Genomic DNA, 19,398 nt, shown 5'->3' with positions numbered 1-19,398 from the left:
AGGTGTTTTGAGCTCTCAGGAAGAGTGACAGCTGTCAGTGAAGAACGTTAACCTTTACAATAAGAGCACACTCTACACACTTCACGGCATATTACTTGTGGGCCACCTACAGACTTAGCTATGACTTATCTATTTCTATAAGATGTTTTATCAATGTATTTCTTAATCACATGGATTTTATAACAGCTTCAGGCGATTCATAAATGAATTCAGGATTTTTCAGGGGCAGCCTGTAATAGATCAAGAAAATGGTTTGTCTATCTTCTCGTCTCTGTACTTCTTCACCACAAAGATAAATAGGTGTGTGGCACTTGCAAGATAATGCCAATGGCCCATGACCTGTGAGTCTTGCCAGAACCGACCTCTGCAGCTGCAGCAGGGGACCCACCCTCTTCTCGTTACTCAGTTTCATGGCCCTGCACTGCAGGCTCCAAATACCTCTTTCTCTCCCAGGGCCTTGAAGGGCAATTGGGATAGTAGATGGGTGTTTTTTCCCCTTCTCCAAAGGCTGGCACACACTTATGTGTTTGTCACCTTCAATTGCCCGGGTAATATCTTTGTGGTGGTATTGCTCTCTGTTGAAAATGCTCTTTACTGAGTTTGCTCAGATAAGCTGCCTACAATCTGTGGGCTTATGTCTAGAGGGAGCCTTGCAAAGTAGAAAGGGATGTCTGACATACTCCTCTGAGGTGTCGTTGGCTTTCGTGTTGATCTTGACAAGGTAATTTTCCTTCATGACACCCTCCCATGCCAAAGTCTCGTTGTCCTCATTTTTGAAACCTTGAATAATGAGAAAAAGAAAACATTCAAATTGTTTCATTTGCCCCTTGCTTCCTAAATTAAGATCTTCTAGGCATTTTGTGAGACTCTGGAACTAAGAATGAGATTTATCCTGCACAGGCTGGTCTGACTAATGTTACCTCCTAGTGACAGCATCAGAGTGATGGAATAGTAATGGCTTTCTCCGTAACAATGAGGAATTGAAGCTGCCTGCGTGAAATAAGAATGCAATCTTTATTCTAAATAGACATCGATCCAAATCCTATCTGTGTGTTTTGTGACTTAGCAAAATCATTCCACTAATGAATTTAGTCCTCCCATTTGATATGTGCTCTTCTTCCATTTTGATGACATAAAAATGCTAAACCATTCAGCTAGATAATTGTTGATGAATTGTGTACCTACTCTCAACCTAAAATTGGGGTAGGAGATCTGGAGGAGAGGAAAATAAGCCCAAGGCATTGTTCCTGTCCTGAAACATGAGACGTGGACCTCAAAGAAAATTCACCTAAGATAGAGCATGCCCTAAAATTGTTCTGGGACATATTCAAGTAAGATTCTTAGTTCAATTAATTATGGTGCCTGAGCCTTTCAGATGACAAGACAACAAAAGAACAGATCCACATGTCACCTATATTTCAAGTACAAATGCAATGGATGTCAAACCTCCACACAAATTCACGGGGACAGGAGCGCACATATGCCCACACACACGTCCACTTGAAATAAATTTATGTCGTTTTTAACTTTTGAGTTACCATTTAAATGTATTCATCAACATCTTAGAGTTTAGGAATAATTATAAGATTTCTCTGGATTTAAAAAGAATTAATTGGGGGTCAAAGACAGAACCAATATGCATGTGGTTGGATTAAAGCAAATTCTCTGTGTGTGTGTGTGTGTGTGTGTGTGTGTGTGTGTGGGTGTAGATGAAGTTTCACTCTTGTCGCCCAGGCTGGAGTACAGTGGTGCAATCTCGGCTCACTGCAACCTCCGCCTCCTGGGTTCAAGCAAATCTCCTGCCTCAGCCTCCCAAGTAGCTGGGACTACAGGCGCATACCACCAAACCCAGCTAATTTGTATATTTTTAGTAGAGACGGGGTTTCATCATGTTGGCCCAGGCTGGTCTCAAACTCCTGACCTCAAGTGGTCTACCCACCTCAGCCTCCCAAAGTTCTGGGTTTATAGGCTTCAGCCACTGCGTGCAGCCTCGATTTAAGCAAATTCTACATAGCAAATATGGATTTATTTTTAAGTGTGGTTACTCATTTTACAAAATAATTCTTAACTAATTTTTTGAATTGTATTTTTCCCAACAAAGAAGTTTCAATGTCTTTTCTTCAAACAAAATCAATGAGGAAGTCCAACAGGAGTGCTTAAAAATCAGCACGGAAAAAGGGTAGACACTCCTGGACACAGACAGCCAGAAAGCAAGGATGACAAATTACCAAAAAATTAAATTAAAAAAAAATGACCAACCTCTGTAACAGTCAAAGAAATTGCTGATTGAAATGATGACATAGCATTTTCACTAACCATACTGGAAAATTAGCAGTGAAATAATGACTATATCCCGTATTGGCAAGAATGTGGATAAATAGTCCTTCCATATGAGGGGAAAATCTGTCAGTTGTTATTGCCTTAGGGTAATGAGGGACCAGAAGGTGGAGGAGAGGGGACAGGCAATATACAAAGACTTAAGAGGTACATACCCTTTATTTAGAAATTTCTCTTTAGAAATAACTCAAAGGAAAAAAGTATTCATGTGCTCAGAAACGAATGCATAGAACTCTTTAACATAGCATTTTATGCTAGCAAAAGCATTGAAACAATCTACATGGTTAACAAGGAACTGATTAATTATGGTGCAATCATAGGTTGGAATACTACTCCACAGTTGAAGATTGTCATATAGATTAGATTGTTATTTGTGGATATGGAAAAAGTTGGCAATGTATTATTAGTTAAATGAGCAAGTTAGATTATGGATGTGTGTACACAGAGCAATCCAATTCCTACACACCCACACAAGAATAACAGAATAAACACCAGTGTGTTGACAGTATTTACCTCTGGATGGTGGGTTACATGTGCTCTTCATCTTTATTTGTGCTTTCCTATATTTTTCAAATGTCCTATAATGAATATGGATTGCTTTCTGAATCATGAAAAATAATATATTTTATGAAAAAGCAATTACTGGGTAGCATACTTTTTTATTACTTGAAAATGTCACCAAAAAAAGTACCAAAAGTCAAACTTTGGATTCTACTTAACTGAAAGTCATTTGAAAAATCCAAAGAAGAACAATTTCAAAATTAAACCCATGACGTCGCTGTCATTTGGAGGCAAAGCAAAGTACATGTAGGAAATGAATTGCCAACTAGAGGTCCTGGCAACCGCCAAGTGCTGTGGTTTCAGGCATTAGTCATCGCCAAGGAGACGAAGCAAATGAGCAGGCAGTGACAGGCACACTGGGGGGTCGGCAGTTAGTAAGTGGGGCTTCTGGCTCTCTCTGTCCCATTATCACCACACCACCCGAGGGTGGAGAAAGATTCTGTCCTTCTGCCACCTCCTATTCTCACTGTTTCTTTGTTTCTTCCTGAGAATATAAACTGTCTGAAGAGGGATAACATCAACAGTTACATCATTTCTCTGATTATTATGAGATCGCCACTCTCCCAGGGGCCCACTTGGGAGACAGGTCCAAATTCACTCATTCATGTCTGACTTATCTGGTGGCTTCCTTGAGCTGAAGCCTCTTGTCATTTGCTGGCCCAATTGGGGGATTTGTTTCCATTTTATAGTCATATTGTGCTTAATCATTAAATACGTTTTAGGGGAATGTAATGAATTTTGTCCTGCCTTTTCAACCTCATCCCTAATCTGGAGTACTGAATTTCCCGATTCTCCTGATCCTGGACTGAGTACAATGTATCTTTGGAGAATGGACCTTTATCCCATGCAGTCCCTTCCTCCCACACATCCTCAACCTGAATCCCACTAATGATGGGCAGTTCACTACCTCCACAGAACAATTAATCTCATTTCCAGATAGCCCACACTGTTAGACATTGTTCTTTGTACTGAATCAAAATCTTCCTCAGTGCAACTTTTATCCATTGTTTGTTTTTTCCCCTGAATCATTCAGAAAAAAGTATGACGCTTGTAGGGCTTCCGTTACATGAAGGCACAGAATGGCCCCCTAAGTCTTCTCCCAGGTCCTATAGCCACCAGCCATGACATGGCTTCAAGACAGAACCAACAAGAGTCCTGAGGCGTGTCATTAAGTGTTTCTAGTATCTGGGTGCCATTTTTGAGTATAGTCAAATTCCAGATCTGAACTTCCAAATCCTCTCCCTGATGTAAAGACTTTTTGTGCTTTTAGTTAGAATGGAATCACTTTGTCTTTCAAGGCAAAACGATGGAAAGAAAGACAGCAACTTATCCAAATTGTCAAAACAATTTCTTCATTAAGAACGGCAGTTACGTATGTGTGATTGTTAATGACATCCCCAAAGTGACATTTAACATCTTAAAATAATGCTGTTAAAAGAGTTGACTACGATGATTCTTTAAGGTGTGACAGGAGTTCGGGGTCGTGAATACATTTGCATTCTGAAAGCCAGACTTTAGGGCTCACAGCTATAGGGAGAACACAGAAATATGTTATGATCAATATTTAAAGTAATATTTATGAGTACTTTGTCTCCATTTCTAAGTAGTTCAAGAACCCCACAAAAAAAAGATGCTTCCTGGCAAGTTAAATGTTTCTTAATTGCCACCAATTACCATGTCTAGGTTAGCAAAATTTATATTTTTACTTTCTGAATCTTCAAAATATTTGAGATTACACTAAAGGCACAGACAGAATCAGCCCTCTATGGAACATGAATCCAGTGGTGGCCGCCGTCAGTGACCATTTTATCAAATACCCTTAGGAAAAAAACAGAAGGCAACACCTGTCCAGCAGCCGCGGAAAGACACAACACCTGCGAACAGTAGAATGAGGACTTTAAAGAAAGCAGAGAGAAGGACCACCTAACCCTATTCCTTTAGTCACATGTACTGGATTCTCCCCTAGATTTTCCACTTCCAAATTGCCCTTGACTCCAAATTTCCTATCTAACAGCGACTTTTCTTTTTTCAGTAGTGTTCCAGGTGGAAGCGGGGGAGCATCTCACGACCCTCCCCTCCGCCAACATCTTCCCCAAGTCACAGGAGTGAGCATCAGGACCTGAGAAGCCAATTCCACGTGGTGATTTGTGGGTCTCCCCAAACTGGCCCTGGGAGTTTCTTTGCTCACTTCTGCCTTGAGGGAAACAAGTCCAATCATCAATGAGGTGTTATGATGTATGTTTCATGGTTCTTGTCACCATTTCTTGCACTGTCGTGTCTCCTGTCTACAATTTTTCCTTCCTCTGGGATTCAGGATGGCACATTGTGACTTGGTGGGCTGACGGCAGGGAGAGGGGGACTGTATGGAGCTAAAACATGGCTGTAGGATACAGCCCAAGCCTTACACTCGTCTCCTACAACCCTCAGTCCCGAGGTCTTCTCTCCCCTGTCCACCTACCTCTCTTAACTCCCTCATCCCTCTGCCCACTCCTTGCTCTGTCGTGCCATCTCAGCCTCTGCCCCTTTGCCTGGCTAATTCCAATTCATCTTCTGGGTCTTAGCTTGAATATTCCCTTCCTCCATAAATACTCCCTGAGGCACTCTAGTCAAGGGTTTAAATGTCCTCTCTGTGGCCATCATAACCCCCTGCACAATCCCTAAAATTAGTGTTTCCCACACTTTTAAATTAAGGCCTTTCCATTTTCATTCTCTGCTCCCCACTCTCCCAGATGATGAGTCCTGCTCAAGGGCACAGATAGCTTCTATCTTATTTAGCACCATATCCACAGGGCCCACTATCATGTGGCAGGCTCTTGGCATGCATTTGTTGAATTGGCTCTCCTAGGCCCCCTCACTCCCTGCATCGCAGGCTCTCCATGAAATTATCTACCTCACCTCTGGTCTAGCTCCCACCAAATGATGGCCTCCAGGCCCAGCCCATGTGCTGTTGTTCATGGCTGCATCCCCAGAACTGAGACTTCATGTTTGTGCAGGACTGACCCCCTCCTGCAAGAGGACTGCTTTTACACTATTTATTTTTATAGGTGCTAAGCAGGGGGTGCTCCTTTTCATGCTGTGCTTTTCTTGCCTGTGCACAATTTCCACACATCCTTGTGCTCACTCAGTTTTCCAATTTAGATCTGTGGGTAGTGTGGGGTGCGTTTTACAGAACTCTGCCAAAGTGGACTGTGGCAGGAAATGAGGTTGGTAGACTCTTGCTTCTGAAATTTATTAGAACTCAATGATGTTCCTTTCTAACTTTTATCCCCCTACTCAGACATTTTATGAGCACTTTTTTTTTTATTGGTTTCTGGGGGCCGTCCAGAATATAAGTGATGATAGGGTTTAGGACCCACTACCTCAAAATATGGCACCATGGCATTTTGGATATTTTAAACGGAAAGAACTGGAGAAAAACCACACAATCAGGAAGGTCTCTCTGATCTGACTTTTCCTGCCCCTCTCCCCTGAAGCAGGTCATATCACCTAGGAAGGATTTTCTGACCTTCCCCTACAGCAGGTCATAGGACCCTCATGTGAGAGGCACCCTCCTTATACGTAGAGGAAAAGAGTGTCCTCATCTCCAAAGACACAGGGATGCAGAGAGAAATGTGAATGCATAGGCCTTGCTAGGTCTCCAGTTTATTACCATGGGATCATACTCTGTTTGCCCTATCCTATTTCTCCACAACCCTCCACTCTTCATTAAACCTACCATTAAAAATGTTCAAGTTTGGCTGAGAACAGTAGCTAACGCCTGTAATCCCAGAACTTTAGGAGGCTGAGGCAGGCGGATCGCTTGAGGTCAGGAGTTCGAGACCAGCCTGGTCAACATGGCAAAACCTGTCCCTACTAAAAATACAAAAATCAGCCTGGCATGGTGGTGCACCCCTGTAATCCCAGCTACTCAAGATTCTGAGGCAAGGGCATTGCTTGAACTCCGGAGGTGGAGGCTTCAGAGAGCCAAGATTGCGCCACTGCACTCCAGCCCGGGGGACAGAGCGAGACACCATTTCCAAAAAAAAAAAAAGGTTGTTTCTTTGGATCTTCCTTTCCTTATGAAGGCTCCGATGCCACATAAAACTTACATTAAATTTCTATGCTTTCCTCTTGTTACTCTGTCTTTTGCTATAGGGATCTCAGCCATGAGCCTAAGATAGGTAGAAGAAAAGATATTTTTCCTCCCTGACCGTAATGAGATAACCGAATAATTTATAAATATCAAGGAAGCCATTAGCCATTTCATTCCCAAATTGCCAAAGGTCATTTTCTGGAGCCAAGTTTATGCATTTTAAAAACATCGACATAGGGCCAGGGGACAGTGGCTCATGCCTGTAAGCCCAGCACTTTGGGAGGTCGAGGTGGGCAGATCACGAAGTCAGGAGTTCAAGACCAGCCTGGCCAAAATAGTGAAACCCTTTCTCTACTAAAAATACAAAAATTAGCCAGGCTTGGTGGCAGGCGCCTGTAGTCCCAGCTATTGGGAGGCTGAGGCAGGAGAACTGCTTGAACCCAGGAGACGGAGGTTGCAGTGAGCCAAGATCGTGCCACTGTACTCCAGCCTGGACAACACAGTGAGACTCTGTCTCAAAAATAAATAAATAAATAAATAAATAAATCATCCACATTGACCACAGATGCTGCTCAGAAAGAATGTGCTCAGGAAAGGATTTTTTTAAAGAATGGAAAACATACTCGATCTTCAAATTACTTGTGAAAATATATCAATTTTGGAACAGTAGTAACAGAAAATCAGCTAAGTGCAGATTATGCTGAAGAAGCTCTTTCTTAAAGATCTGCTGGAACTGCCTGGGCATGGTGAGGATCAGGAAAGGCACCCTGGGGTCAGCCCATGTAACCAGCATTTTCCAGGCGTGAATGCAGCTGCAGATGTCAGGGCACAGAAAATTTGGTTTTAAATTGTTCAAGGCATCAAAGACAACGTTGGACTGCTCAAACTACCCAAGTCTGGTATGGTAGGTGAGTTAATGAGAGGTAAGCCCCCATGCACCTTGCTCCAAGGGAGCCACGCATTTCTGGTGTGATTGGGAGTAGGACGGGCAGTGAGAAGCTCTCCTTCTTTTGATAGACCAGCGTTGGGTGGGGGAGGCACTCTCAGAGGACCAGCGCATTCAGCTCAGTGATGCCTAGAGTGGTAGGTGGCCAAACAGGGCCATGATGGCCAAACAGGGCCATGGATTCTTCCACCCACCAGGTAGGCTGTCCTTCCCACCCAGAAGCGCAGTCACATTCTCTACCAGCTCTGTCTGGGTGGGCCTGTGACTTGCTTGGACTAATAGAATGCAGCAGAAGTGACGTCATCTGACTTTCTGAGCCACGGCCTCAGGGGCCTTGCAGCACCTGCTCTTTGCAGGAACCCAGCTGCTATGTGTGGTGACACTGAGACTCCCTGTGCTGCCTAGCCAGCCCTGCACGTGAGAATGCGTGTGGATGTCCGGACCAGCCAGCCTGGGGCCCAGCTTCCAACCACTGGATGCTTCAAGGAGCAGAGGCAGCCAGCCCAGCCCAGCCCAGCCCAGCCCTGCCCCGTCCCAGGAGGGACCCACAGAATCAAGGGCAAATAAATGCTTTCAGGAAACCAAGTTTTGGGGTGACTTGTTACACAATTATATATAACTGATTCAGTTAGAGACCTAAAATGGCCCTCCTTAATTTTTTTCACAAGAAGGTAACTGAAAATGAAAATCCTGAAGGTACCAAAGCATGGTCCAACCCGAGTCATTAACTCTACATCCCTTGTCAGCACATGGGGCCATGTGAATACCAGAAGGGTGACCAGCAGTCCCTGAAACCAAGGAGGTTCCCAGAAGGCAGAAATTTCCATGTTACAATTGGGATAGTCCTGGGCAGATAGGCACAAGCTGCTCACCCTAACTGAATGGGTACACTCTGCTAACCTGAACAGGATGGGGTCAAGCTACTCACCCTAATCAGATGGGCGCAGGCTGCTCACCCTAACTGAGTGGGCACAAACTGGCACCCTAACTGGATGGGCACAAGTGGCTCACCCTAACTAGCTGGGTACAATCTGCTCACCCTAACTGGATGGGCACAGGTGACTCACCCTGACTGGATGGGCACAGGTGGCCCACCCTAACTGGATGGGCACAGGTGGCTCACCCTAACTGGATGGGCACAAGCGGCTCACCCTGACTGGATAGGCACAGGTGGCTCACTCTAACTGGATGGGCATAGGCTGCTAACCCTGACTGGATGGGCACACATGGCCCACCCTGACTGGATGGGCACACGCGACTCACCCTAACTGGATGGGCACAGGCGACTCACCCTGACTGGATGGGCACAGGCGGCTCACCCTAACTGGATGGGCACAGGCGGCTCACCCTGACTGGATGGGCACAGGCGGCTCACCCTGACTGGATGGCACAGGCGGCTCACCCTGACTGGATGGGCACAGGCGGCTCACCCTGACTGGATGGGCACAGGCGGCTCACCCTGACTGGATGGGCACAGGCTGCTTACCCTGACTGGGTGGGCACAAACTGGCACCCTAACTGGATGTGCACAAGTGGCTCACCCTAACTAGCTGGGTACAATCTGCTCACCCTAACCGGATAGGCACAGGTGGCTCACCCTAACTGGATGGGTACACGCTGCTCACCCTAACTGGATGGGCACTAGCTGGCACCCCAACTGGTTGGACGCAGGCTGCTCATCCTAACTGGTTTCCCAGGATGCAGGACTCTCAGTACTAAGATGGGGAAGTCCTGGGCAAACCACGATGAGATGGTCACCCTAGGCCCTCGGCACATTTGCCATCCTGAGTCCCTTCCTTCAGAAAAAAAATATTAAAAATATTTTATGACTTAGTTGGTGTAAAACAAATACATTAATACATGTGAGAACACTTTCTTTAATCTAAAGGCTCATTTTTTTCTTCTGATTTTTAAAGAAAACGTAAAGATGTTCAGGAGCCCCTGAGGTCCTGTGGGCCCTGGCACTGTGCCTGATGGAGGAGTTGGCCCCACAGCTACACCCCCACCCCAGAGATGGATCCTTGGCTTAGGTCTGAGGTTAGGGGGTGAGGAAAAAGGCCAGGGGTACCCTTTCTACCTTTTCTTTTGTGTCCAAACATCCAAACGAATAAAAACAGGTCCCTTCCTCCCTGTATGCTTAATCTGGTTGAGGTGTAACTGCGGGCTAGGAAGATCGTCTGGCTTAGTGATTCTGGGAGAAATCCAAGCCTGGTGTGGGCTCCTGCAGGGCCAGGAAGAGAGCTGGGTGCCAGCTGCCTGCATTCAAATGACATGCGGCTGACAGCTGCTCCCACTTCAGGGGTAGGGAGAGGTGGCTGGGTGGGGAGCTGCCTGCACCCCAGTTTGTGAGGGCTAAGAAGGTAGGTGACCACATAAGAGTCAGAATGATCCACAGTCCGATGTGTGGATGGGTTGATGGCTGCCTTCCTGAAGAGATTAGTGTGGGGAGTCTGTGGGGTGGACCCCTGGAAACCAGAGGCTGGGGTGGGGGCAGCCACCAGAAAACATGGCCAAGTCCTAGGAGTTGGGGTCAGAGGGGACAGCCAGGGGACTCTCTGAAGGACCCCTGAGTGCCCACACAATCAAGGATCAGTTTCATGTGCCAGGCTAGAGGGCATGGGGCAGCCCAGAACAGCATCGCTAAGAAAAGGCTTTCAGCTGGCCTTCCCATCCTGTCCCTCTGTGCTCCAGCTGCGGAGGGTCAGTCCCCACAGCCGGCGAATGGGAAAGAAGGGAGGGAACAGCTCACTGCCCACCCTCCCTGACAGCCCCATCAGCTGGGAGGGGTGAGGGGGAGGGGGAGTCTCACCGCTAAATAGCAATTAATAGGCTGGTTAATATATTGAACTGCACGTTCCTCCCTCCCTCCCTTCCTTCCTTCCTTCCTTCCTTCCTTCCTTCCTTCCTTCCTTCCTTCAGATGGAGTCTCGCTCTGTTGCCCAGGTTGGAGGGCAGTGGTGTGATCTCGGCTCACTGCAAGCTCCACCTCCCAGGTTCAAGCAATTCTCCTGCCTCAGCCTCCCAAGTAGCTGGGACTACAGGCGCACACTGCCACGCCCGGCTAATTTTTTTGTATTTTAGTAGAGATGGAGTTTCACCGTGTTGCCCAGGCTGGTCACGAACTCATGAGCTCAGGCAATCCGCCTGCCTCGACCTCTCAAAGTGCTGAGATTATAGGCATGAGCCACCGCGCCCAGCCACATGTTCCTATTTCTAAACTGAGATGATGTTTTCTCAAGTAAAACAATTGTAAGATTTTCCATTTTCCTAAGAAGAGTCACAAACCCTGCTGGAGTCAGGTTTAAAGGTTCCTAGAGAATAAATTTCATGGGAACAATGAAAAGCAAAAACAAAGTCATGACTGGACTCTATCCCATGATTTCTGCCCGTTCAACATACTATTTACATTATTACATGATCTGTCCCAAAGTCATTCATTCCCCACAAAGTAGGCTATCCCAGCAGTTCCACAGTGCTTTCTCCATCTACGCTTCCTCTAGGGCAATTCATTGGTTGGCCTGATGCCTGATCTTTACAGATGTACAGATGTGAACAGTGAAAGAACTTGTGAATAACTCCTTCCTGTTGAGATACACACCAGGCATCTTTCCCTGAAATTAATCGCTGCCTCTGATCCCAAGCCCACATGGATAGACCACTCACAGCAGACAGAAGACTCCATGTTTTTCTCCTTACAGCAACACTTGAAGCACTTCTTCACCACCATGTAGAAGTAAGCGAAGACGACGAAGGGGAAGGGGATATTGAGGCGGCTGCAGTACTCCTGCACCAGGAAGTACCTCTGGAACTTCCAGACCTGGTCATTGTTCTCCTGGACGGTGCCCACCGTGTAGCTGGCGAGGGAAGAGAGAAAGCCAAGACTTAGCATCGCACATGCCTCATCGCTAAACTGCCAAGTATGGCAATAGTGGTATTAAGCTATTACTGCAATAGCTTAAGTCCAGACAGGAGAGAAGAACCCAGACTGATACAAGAGCCAAAATACCTCAGCAGGAAGTGAAAGTGGTCTTCAATTCATGCTGGGTCAAAAGTGTGTCTGGCTTTTGGTGTTTTGTTTTTTTAAATCACAAAAAAATGCTCAACAAACTTTAAAATTATTTTATTTCAAGATATTTCAACGATTCTCTTTTTGTGTTCATTTTCTCATGATGTTAGATACAAAGGGGTCCAAGATGTCAACACCCTTGGAACGAGCATGGTGGCCCTCATCCATGTCTAAGTGTAAACAGCCTGGGAAGAAAACAGCTTGTTAGTGTTTATCAAGAGCCTTAAGAATGTTCATCCCTTTGACCCAGTGACTTTACTTCTGGGAACTTACCCTAAGAATAAGGAAATACCAAGAAAAAATATATATGTAAATGAATATATATGCATGACTATTGGCCACCAGCATCATAGGTAACAGCTACCCCCACCCACTACTCAAACAGAAAGAAAGAAACTTAATGTTCATCACTAGGAAAATGTGTCACACATTATGGTTAATCAATAGGATTACATTATGCAGCCATTAAAGTTATGAATAATGGTTTTACTATGGGGAGATGCTTATCATATATGTTAACTGAAAATAATTAGGCTCAAACTTGTGCTTACAATATGGTTTCGTTATGCAAATCTCAGTTCACAAAGAGAAACAGATCAACCACAAATGGCAGTCACCTTGGGCATCACGTCTTGGGTGCTCTTTATTCTCTTTTCCATGTGCTTTCCAGCATGGCTCAATGAGTATGAATTACTTCCATAATGATTAAAATGTTTATTTTGTGTCTTACTCCAAAATAGATAATGCCAAGGACTTCTCTGTTACAAATTAAACCAAAACTATAAAATAGCTAACACTTATTATAAATCAGACACTGTTCTAAGCGATCTGCTTAAATTAATTGGCGTTATCTACAAACAACTCTCTAATGTATGTCTATTATCTATGATGTCTATTATCATCTACAATGAACAGATCAGGAAATGGAGGCACAACAAAGGTAAGTGAATTGTCTAAGTCCCCCAGTTAGGAAGTGTTGAATCCGGAATTTGGACCCCACAATCCAGCCCCACGTCTATTTGCTTCACTGCTACATGATACCACCTCACAGAGGGGAGCGGGAAATGTTTTAAGCAACACTCTATTTCAAAAAAGGGGTTTGAGATGTGCTTCATTTCAAAAGGATTTTATTGGGCTACTTGCTAGCTTAGCATTTTAGATAACTACAAAGAATATGACAATGTGCAAAGTTCAACCATCCAAGACATTTTTATTGCTAATATCAAATCATCCTTTCAAGAGCCAAAGAAGCTGCAACGAACTGTTTGAAGGCAAATCCTGATGGGGGAAGCATTAAATTATCTAAATTCTGGGGAACATCCTCAATGAGGTCAGGCAGAAAAATCGATTACATATGTTGAGACCTCATTCTTGCACCTTAGTACATTACATTACATTAGACTTAAATATCTTAAGCAAAAAAAAATGTCAGATATCTATGCAAAACACTAACCTACACAGACAATGGTTATGGCTTTGCTTAAAGTTTAGCTTCGTTTATCTTGGTGTTTAATAATGAATGTAACACCTCTGCAATCTACACTAGGGTCTGGATCCTGTGTAAGGCAGACTTGTAGCAAGTGCCTCTTGAACAGGGTGAGATCCTTAAAGGGAAAGGATTTATGTTTATTAAACATCTCTTACATGTAAGCTCCTATACCAGGCATGTAAATTGGTTGCTTAACTGATCCTTACATCATCCCTGAGTGGTAGATTGCTTAGGTGAAAAACAGCCAGGACTGGGATGTATTACAGTGCAGCCAATCCAATCTAGCAGCCAGCCTGGCATTTCTTCTAAATGTAGGTCAGGTTGCTTTGAGGCTAATACCAAGCATCATTATCCACCCTCTCTAGCCCGCAGCTGGTTCTGTTGCCTACAAAATGCACTGCATGCTTCTGCTGCTGCAACAAGACAGGTGTGCATGCAGCAGCCCCAGATTAGGGAAGGCCAGGCTAAGAACTTGCCAGAAATCAGAGTTTACTACTTGGACCAGAACAACTATTACCATTCAAATTATCATCCCTGGAAGTAACTTGAAATATTCGAATTTGGGGAATTTAACCTATAAATAAGACGAGATGAACGTGAAGATATTTTAAGCAATGTTGTATTTCCAAAAAAGAAATAGATGCTCTATTTCAAAAAAGGAAATGGAATATTTGACTATATATCTAGTAAAAAAAAAAAAAAGGATTATACTGACTTCCCAGAACTCTAACACCAAAGAAAAAATTAAAACAACTGCATCCATTTTCGTGCATTGATGTTGTTTTCTGAGGTATTATTCCAAAGGAAGCAATAAGTCCTATTGAAAGGAGAAACTTCCAGGATGCTCAGAGCAGGGGAAAGCATCCTCTCCGGCAAGTGGGCCCCCATCTTCCTCAGAGAGCTCAGAGTGGAAATGCAGCCCAGCAGAGTCCACATAGGAAGAGATTTATTGCACCATGGCTTAAGTGGCCACTTGGAGTCAGGGAAAAACGTATCTTCTAGATCATCTAAAATAAGGATTAGAAAACTGCAACTTGGGACCAAGCCAAGCTCCCCACCTGTTTTTGTACTGTCCATGGGCTAAGAATGGCTTTTACAAAGCAGGGAAGTGCGGGTGGGTACAGCATCACTGAATACTGCTTCTTTTGACACATCTGACCAACGACCCTAGCTGGCCCTTACAGAGAAAGTCTGCGATCCCTGAGCTATAGTGCACGTAGGCCAGTGCCCATGAATAAGGCTTTGTGTTTATAACATTCCCTACTTTAAAGAGCTCTGCCTCATATGTCACCAATCATTTGTTCCCCAGGACAACCAGGTTGACTGCATGGCCCCTCCTGCTGGAAGGGTACCTTCCTCTGTACCTCAAGGGCAAAGGTGGATCCAGTGAGTAGCAATGCTTTCCCAGACAAATAGCACACATCCCAGGGGGTGTGAGTGAACCAGCTGATAACTGGACATTAATACCCAAAAGCTGTTTTGCATAAATAATGCATATTCAGGATCGGCTAGGCTGAGGTTTATTTATACACCAAGGTCCACCTGACCCGGATGGCAGCAACTTCCAAAATGTTCTGTTTCTCTCAAGTCAGTCCAGGACTCAGCCAAATAGACATGAGGGTTCTCCAGAGGGGGGCTCCTAATGGAGTGATGCTTCCACCTGCTTTCCTAAAACAATGTTTTTATTCTGTAGACATTGTTTTCAAATTCTGTAAAGGGGAGAGTGAACTCTGCAGAAAAGGATTTTCTGGGCCAACACGTGCACACCCCCTCAGCAAAGCAAGCATCAGAGTGGCTTACAGACCATCTCTCATGCCCAGGGTCTCACCCGCCCCAACTGAGATGGTTCTCAAAGTCTCCTTGACAACCAGTGGCCATCTGGTGTTGTCCCTGAGAGAATTCTGCAATTTTCCCTTTGTGCATCTCTCCAGCAATATCTTGTGCCCTTGGCGTCCTGTCCCTGGCAAACACCCAGCTGGCTGGAGACGTGCAGTGACAGCTGAGGTCCATCTCCTGAAACCAGTTGAGCACCTTCAGCTGAGCAGGAGAGAAGAAGGAAGGAGAGGCCCTGCAGAGGGACAGCAGTTCAGAAACTCACTGAGAGTGGAAATGGTACCAAGAGGGAATAGACGTTTAGAATTCAGATAGCTTTGTACATAAATGAAGTCCAGAAGTACATTAAAAAAAAATACACCATGACCACGGAATAGGATGACTAAATATTAAAAACATTTATATCATTCATCATTTGTACAATACATCATAATACTAGATCAAAAGGAAAAATAGCATTTCAATAGCTGCTAGAAAGTCTTCTGGCAACATATAACATCCTTTTCTGATTAGGAAGAGAAAGAGAAAGGAGCTTAATAAACAAAAAAGAGGAGGAACTTTCCATGACATGATAAAAAGAAAAAAAAAAAAGGTAATTTAGTAAGGAGAGCCATTCCAGAATAAATAAGGAAAACTTTAATATCCTTCCTATGTACCAAAAGGTAGTCACTGAAAAAACATAATAGAAAAAGTACCTTACTTTTTTCCCCCCACCATAAGTGGCTGGAAATAAATTAACAAGGAATCTGCCAGATGCATATGAAAAAGACCATAAAACTTTACTGGGAAATTATATATGTTTGAATAAGTGAAAATCATACCATTTCTTCTCAATAGTAGGATGCTAAATTCCCTTAAATGATTCTACAAAGCTAACATCATCACAATAAAATTCACAAGAATTTTTGGGGGAAGGAGAAAAAAGAAAGAATTCACAAGACAAGCCTTAGGCTCCTCTGTACAATTAAATATACAAGAAATGCCAGAAAAGTTTTGAATAAGAATAATGAGGGAAACTTGTAAAAGAGATGTTAGAATGATTAAAAAAAAAAAAAAAAAACTTCGGTAACCAAAGCCATTTGGTAGTAAAAACCAAAATATAAAGACAGATCCACAGAACAGAATGCAAAGTCTGCAAAAAAAATTCACAAGGAAAAAGTAGATGCTAAAACAATGGCAGAATTTTCAAACACATTGAAATACAAGAAACTTGTCAGCTAGCTCTCCATCAGATGGACACCTCATCCAAACTTTGCATAGATTTCATGCATTTTCCTTTGTCACTCCTTCCCCAGCACACAGGCAATATCTAGCCAGTACTGCTCCATGGCCTGTGGTGACACTGACTTTTTGCTCTCTCTGATGCACTGGTGTGTATGTTAAACTGTGTAACACATCCTGGTTCCCCTCTCATTCTGCAACATCAAAAAAGCAAGTACAAAGCCAACAACAGCCAACAGTAAGAGATGACCAGCCATTGGATCGCACTGATTTTGGAAGGGATAATTCAGGTTAGTATATGGCTAACAGAGTAAGCAACTAAGACTGTGCCATATACCTGCATGAAGACCCATGACATTTCTCTTCACCTTCAGGAAAATGTCCAAATTCTTTAATATGCCATAAAAGACCCTCCATGACCTAGCTCCTGCGCACCTTTCCACCCTCCCTGGCTCTTGATTCCTCCTCAGACTAACATTATCTCCCCTGCTTCTACATCTCCTACCAACACTCCGGGCTCTGGGTCCATGATCCTTCAAGCAAACATCACCCCCAACTAGCAGTTGCTGCAGATCCTAGGCTCCCCCAGCCAACAGTCTCACAATTAATAACTCCCTCCTCTGCAAATAGCCTCTCCATGCTGTTTATATTACATTATATTATATACATAATATTCAAATGTTTCCATGTCATCTCTTCCCTTAACAGCAGGGACTTAACCTTTCTCTGCCTCCCACTCCTTATGTGTAAAATGGCAATAAGGCTGCCTGCACCTGAAGCAGTTTGGATGAGGTGGTCAGAGCCTCCCTTGACAGGAAATAAGAAACTTGTCAAATTGATGAAGAGAACAAACCGCCTAACAGTGCACAGACCACATCCTGAGCTCGTGGTTAGAACATCCTACAGCAAAAAGGCAGGAGCAAAAGGGAAGAATCCCCACACTTGCACAAGCACAGAAACCTGTGATTAGTGTCCTTGGGCTGAACTGTGCTCATTATAATAGTAAAAAACGCACCCCCGGGTGGAGATTTAAAATGCTTATGAGACATGCGATGGATGTACTAGCACGTACAGCCGCTGCACGTGTGGGTCTAAGAAACCACTCCTAACATGCTTAATAGCAACACCCCTTCCCACCCCTTCATGAATAATCATGCAAATTTCCCATAAAGGAACATCCCCCAGTATTGGACAGAGCTGTCTTGCCTTTGAACGGCCCGTTCTGACCAGCTGCTAGAGTGTGTTTTGGTTTTGCAATCAACTCTCTTGCTTGCTTTTACTTTTGACTCACTTTCAAATTCTTTTCTGTCCCGAAGTCAAGAACCTGAACTAGCCCACCGGCTACACACCTACACAAAAATGAGTCATCATTAAATGAGGTGACCCCTGTAAACCACTTGAACCTGCGCCCAGCATGGGAAAGCTTCAATAAATATTAGCTATTGTTACTATTACAATTATCTGCGCTCTTCTTTCTATTCTTTTCACCCCAATTCAATAACCTCCCTTAGACTGTTCACACACTACTCAAACCTTTAGTTTGTATCGGGTCATTATTTTCTTCTTTCTACTTTTCTGCATGTTTATATTATTCCTAAGATCTGAAAAACATTTTTAGAAACTATTCGACATCAGGATATGTTTGACGAGTCCTTTTCAGAACTGCATGGGGTGAACTTATGTTCAGGACACGATGCTTATAAACGCCCTAGCTCCTGGTAAGTCAACCTGGAGTCATTTACTGACTTTAAGTTCACTTCCTGCCTCTGATAAGCCACACAGGGCCTGTGATCGATAATTTTAATGTAGAATAATCACAGATGTTCACGTCCATTTCCTTTCTCTGTTGAACACCATCTAGAGAGCACTCCAATACTCCTTCAGAATTCCCAAGGGTACATTTGCATTGCAGTTAATAAGGTTGCCATTGTGTATGGTTAAGCTTTTAAATGAGTATTTTGATGTGGTACCAGGGAAGGGTCACAGCCTGGGGCCATCTGCTCACAGAGTAAGCCCTGAACAACTGTAACAATGACCAGAAACAGTGTTCCAAGGACTTAACCTAAGGATACCAACACGGCGTCTCTCGCTGTTCTGGAGTTCCCCAGACAGTTATTAGCAAGGAAAGGGCCTCTGGTTTAAGCCGGAGCTAATCGAGAAGGCTCCCCAAGGACAGGGATGTTGCAAGTTGTCACAGTGCGGCAACAATAGGATGTGATGCAGTGGCTCTGGCCTTGTGGGGAAGAGACCTGAGTTAAGCCAGATAACGCGCGGCCAGGATCACAGTCACCTGAAAGTGATAGACGAGGCTCCCATCCTGCTCAGCTCCAAATTCAATCATTTCATTATCAAAATGCAGGTAATGGATTACAAAAGTGTCACGGTTCTCGTGAATGACTCCTTCAGACAGCTCACAGTGCATAGATTCAAGAGAGCTCTAAATACCATGTGCCTCGCTGAGATTTACCGAGTTAGCATAACTCAAAGGCCATGGCTTTAAGAGCTGTCGGTCTTTTTGTTTAATGTCTGTAAATATAGTTAGTGGTGAGTTCTTACAGGACTATGCAGTGTAGCTACGATATCTTATCACTGTAAGGAAAGGCCTGAAGCCATCCCACTTCCCCCTCACCTTTGCTTCAGGTTTTGGGATTGGTCTGGTTTTTTTCCCTCTCTTGTGGAGACATAATCACCCATCACCTGCTGCTTCTCTCTGCAGCTCAGATGTTGGCCCCTCTGATGTTTGGACACTATTTGGACATCATGACATTGGCTGGCTCCCTGTGAGTCAGACAGGCTTCTGGATGCCCAAGTCCCTCCCTGCCACCAGCTAGGTGGTGAGGGAGAGTTTCACCTTCCCTCCTTAGGGCCATGTG

At 44.2% G+C, this 19,398-nt stretch overlaps 1 protein-coding gene across 3 annotated transcripts in view; it reads right to left on the bottom strand.

Annotated features, from left to right (window-relative positions):
• Window positions 1-19,398, bottom strand: part of TRPM8 (transient receptor potential cation channel subfamily M member 8) — a 99,574-nt gene that overhangs the window by 10,184 nt on the left and 69,992 nt on the right. For 2 of the 3 annotated variants that reach the window (XM_025404600.1, XM_025404602.1), the window contains 2 exons: window positions 11,580-11,770; window positions 681-780 (listed from right to left, as the gene is read on the bottom strand). In XM_025404600.1, coding sequence (XP_025260385.1) covers window positions 681-780; window positions 11,580-11,770 — 291 coding nt within the window. Of the gene's footprint in view, window positions 1-680; window positions 781-4,235; window positions 4,426-11,579; window positions 11,771-19,398 lie in introns of those variants that run through there. The other variant, XM_025404601.1, reaches the window with a different exon arrangement.

Source organism: Theropithecus gelada, chromosome 12 (genome assembly GCF_003255815.1).
Source record: "Theropithecus gelada isolate Dixy chromosome 12, Tgel_1.0, whole genome shotgun sequence".
NCBI classification, from domain to species: domain Eukaryota; kingdom Metazoa; phylum Chordata; class Mammalia; order Primates; family Cercopithecidae; genus Theropithecus; species Theropithecus gelada.
The sequence above is the reverse complement of the archived record's forward strand: the minus strand, read 5'-3'. Positions and strand labels throughout refer to the sequence as shown.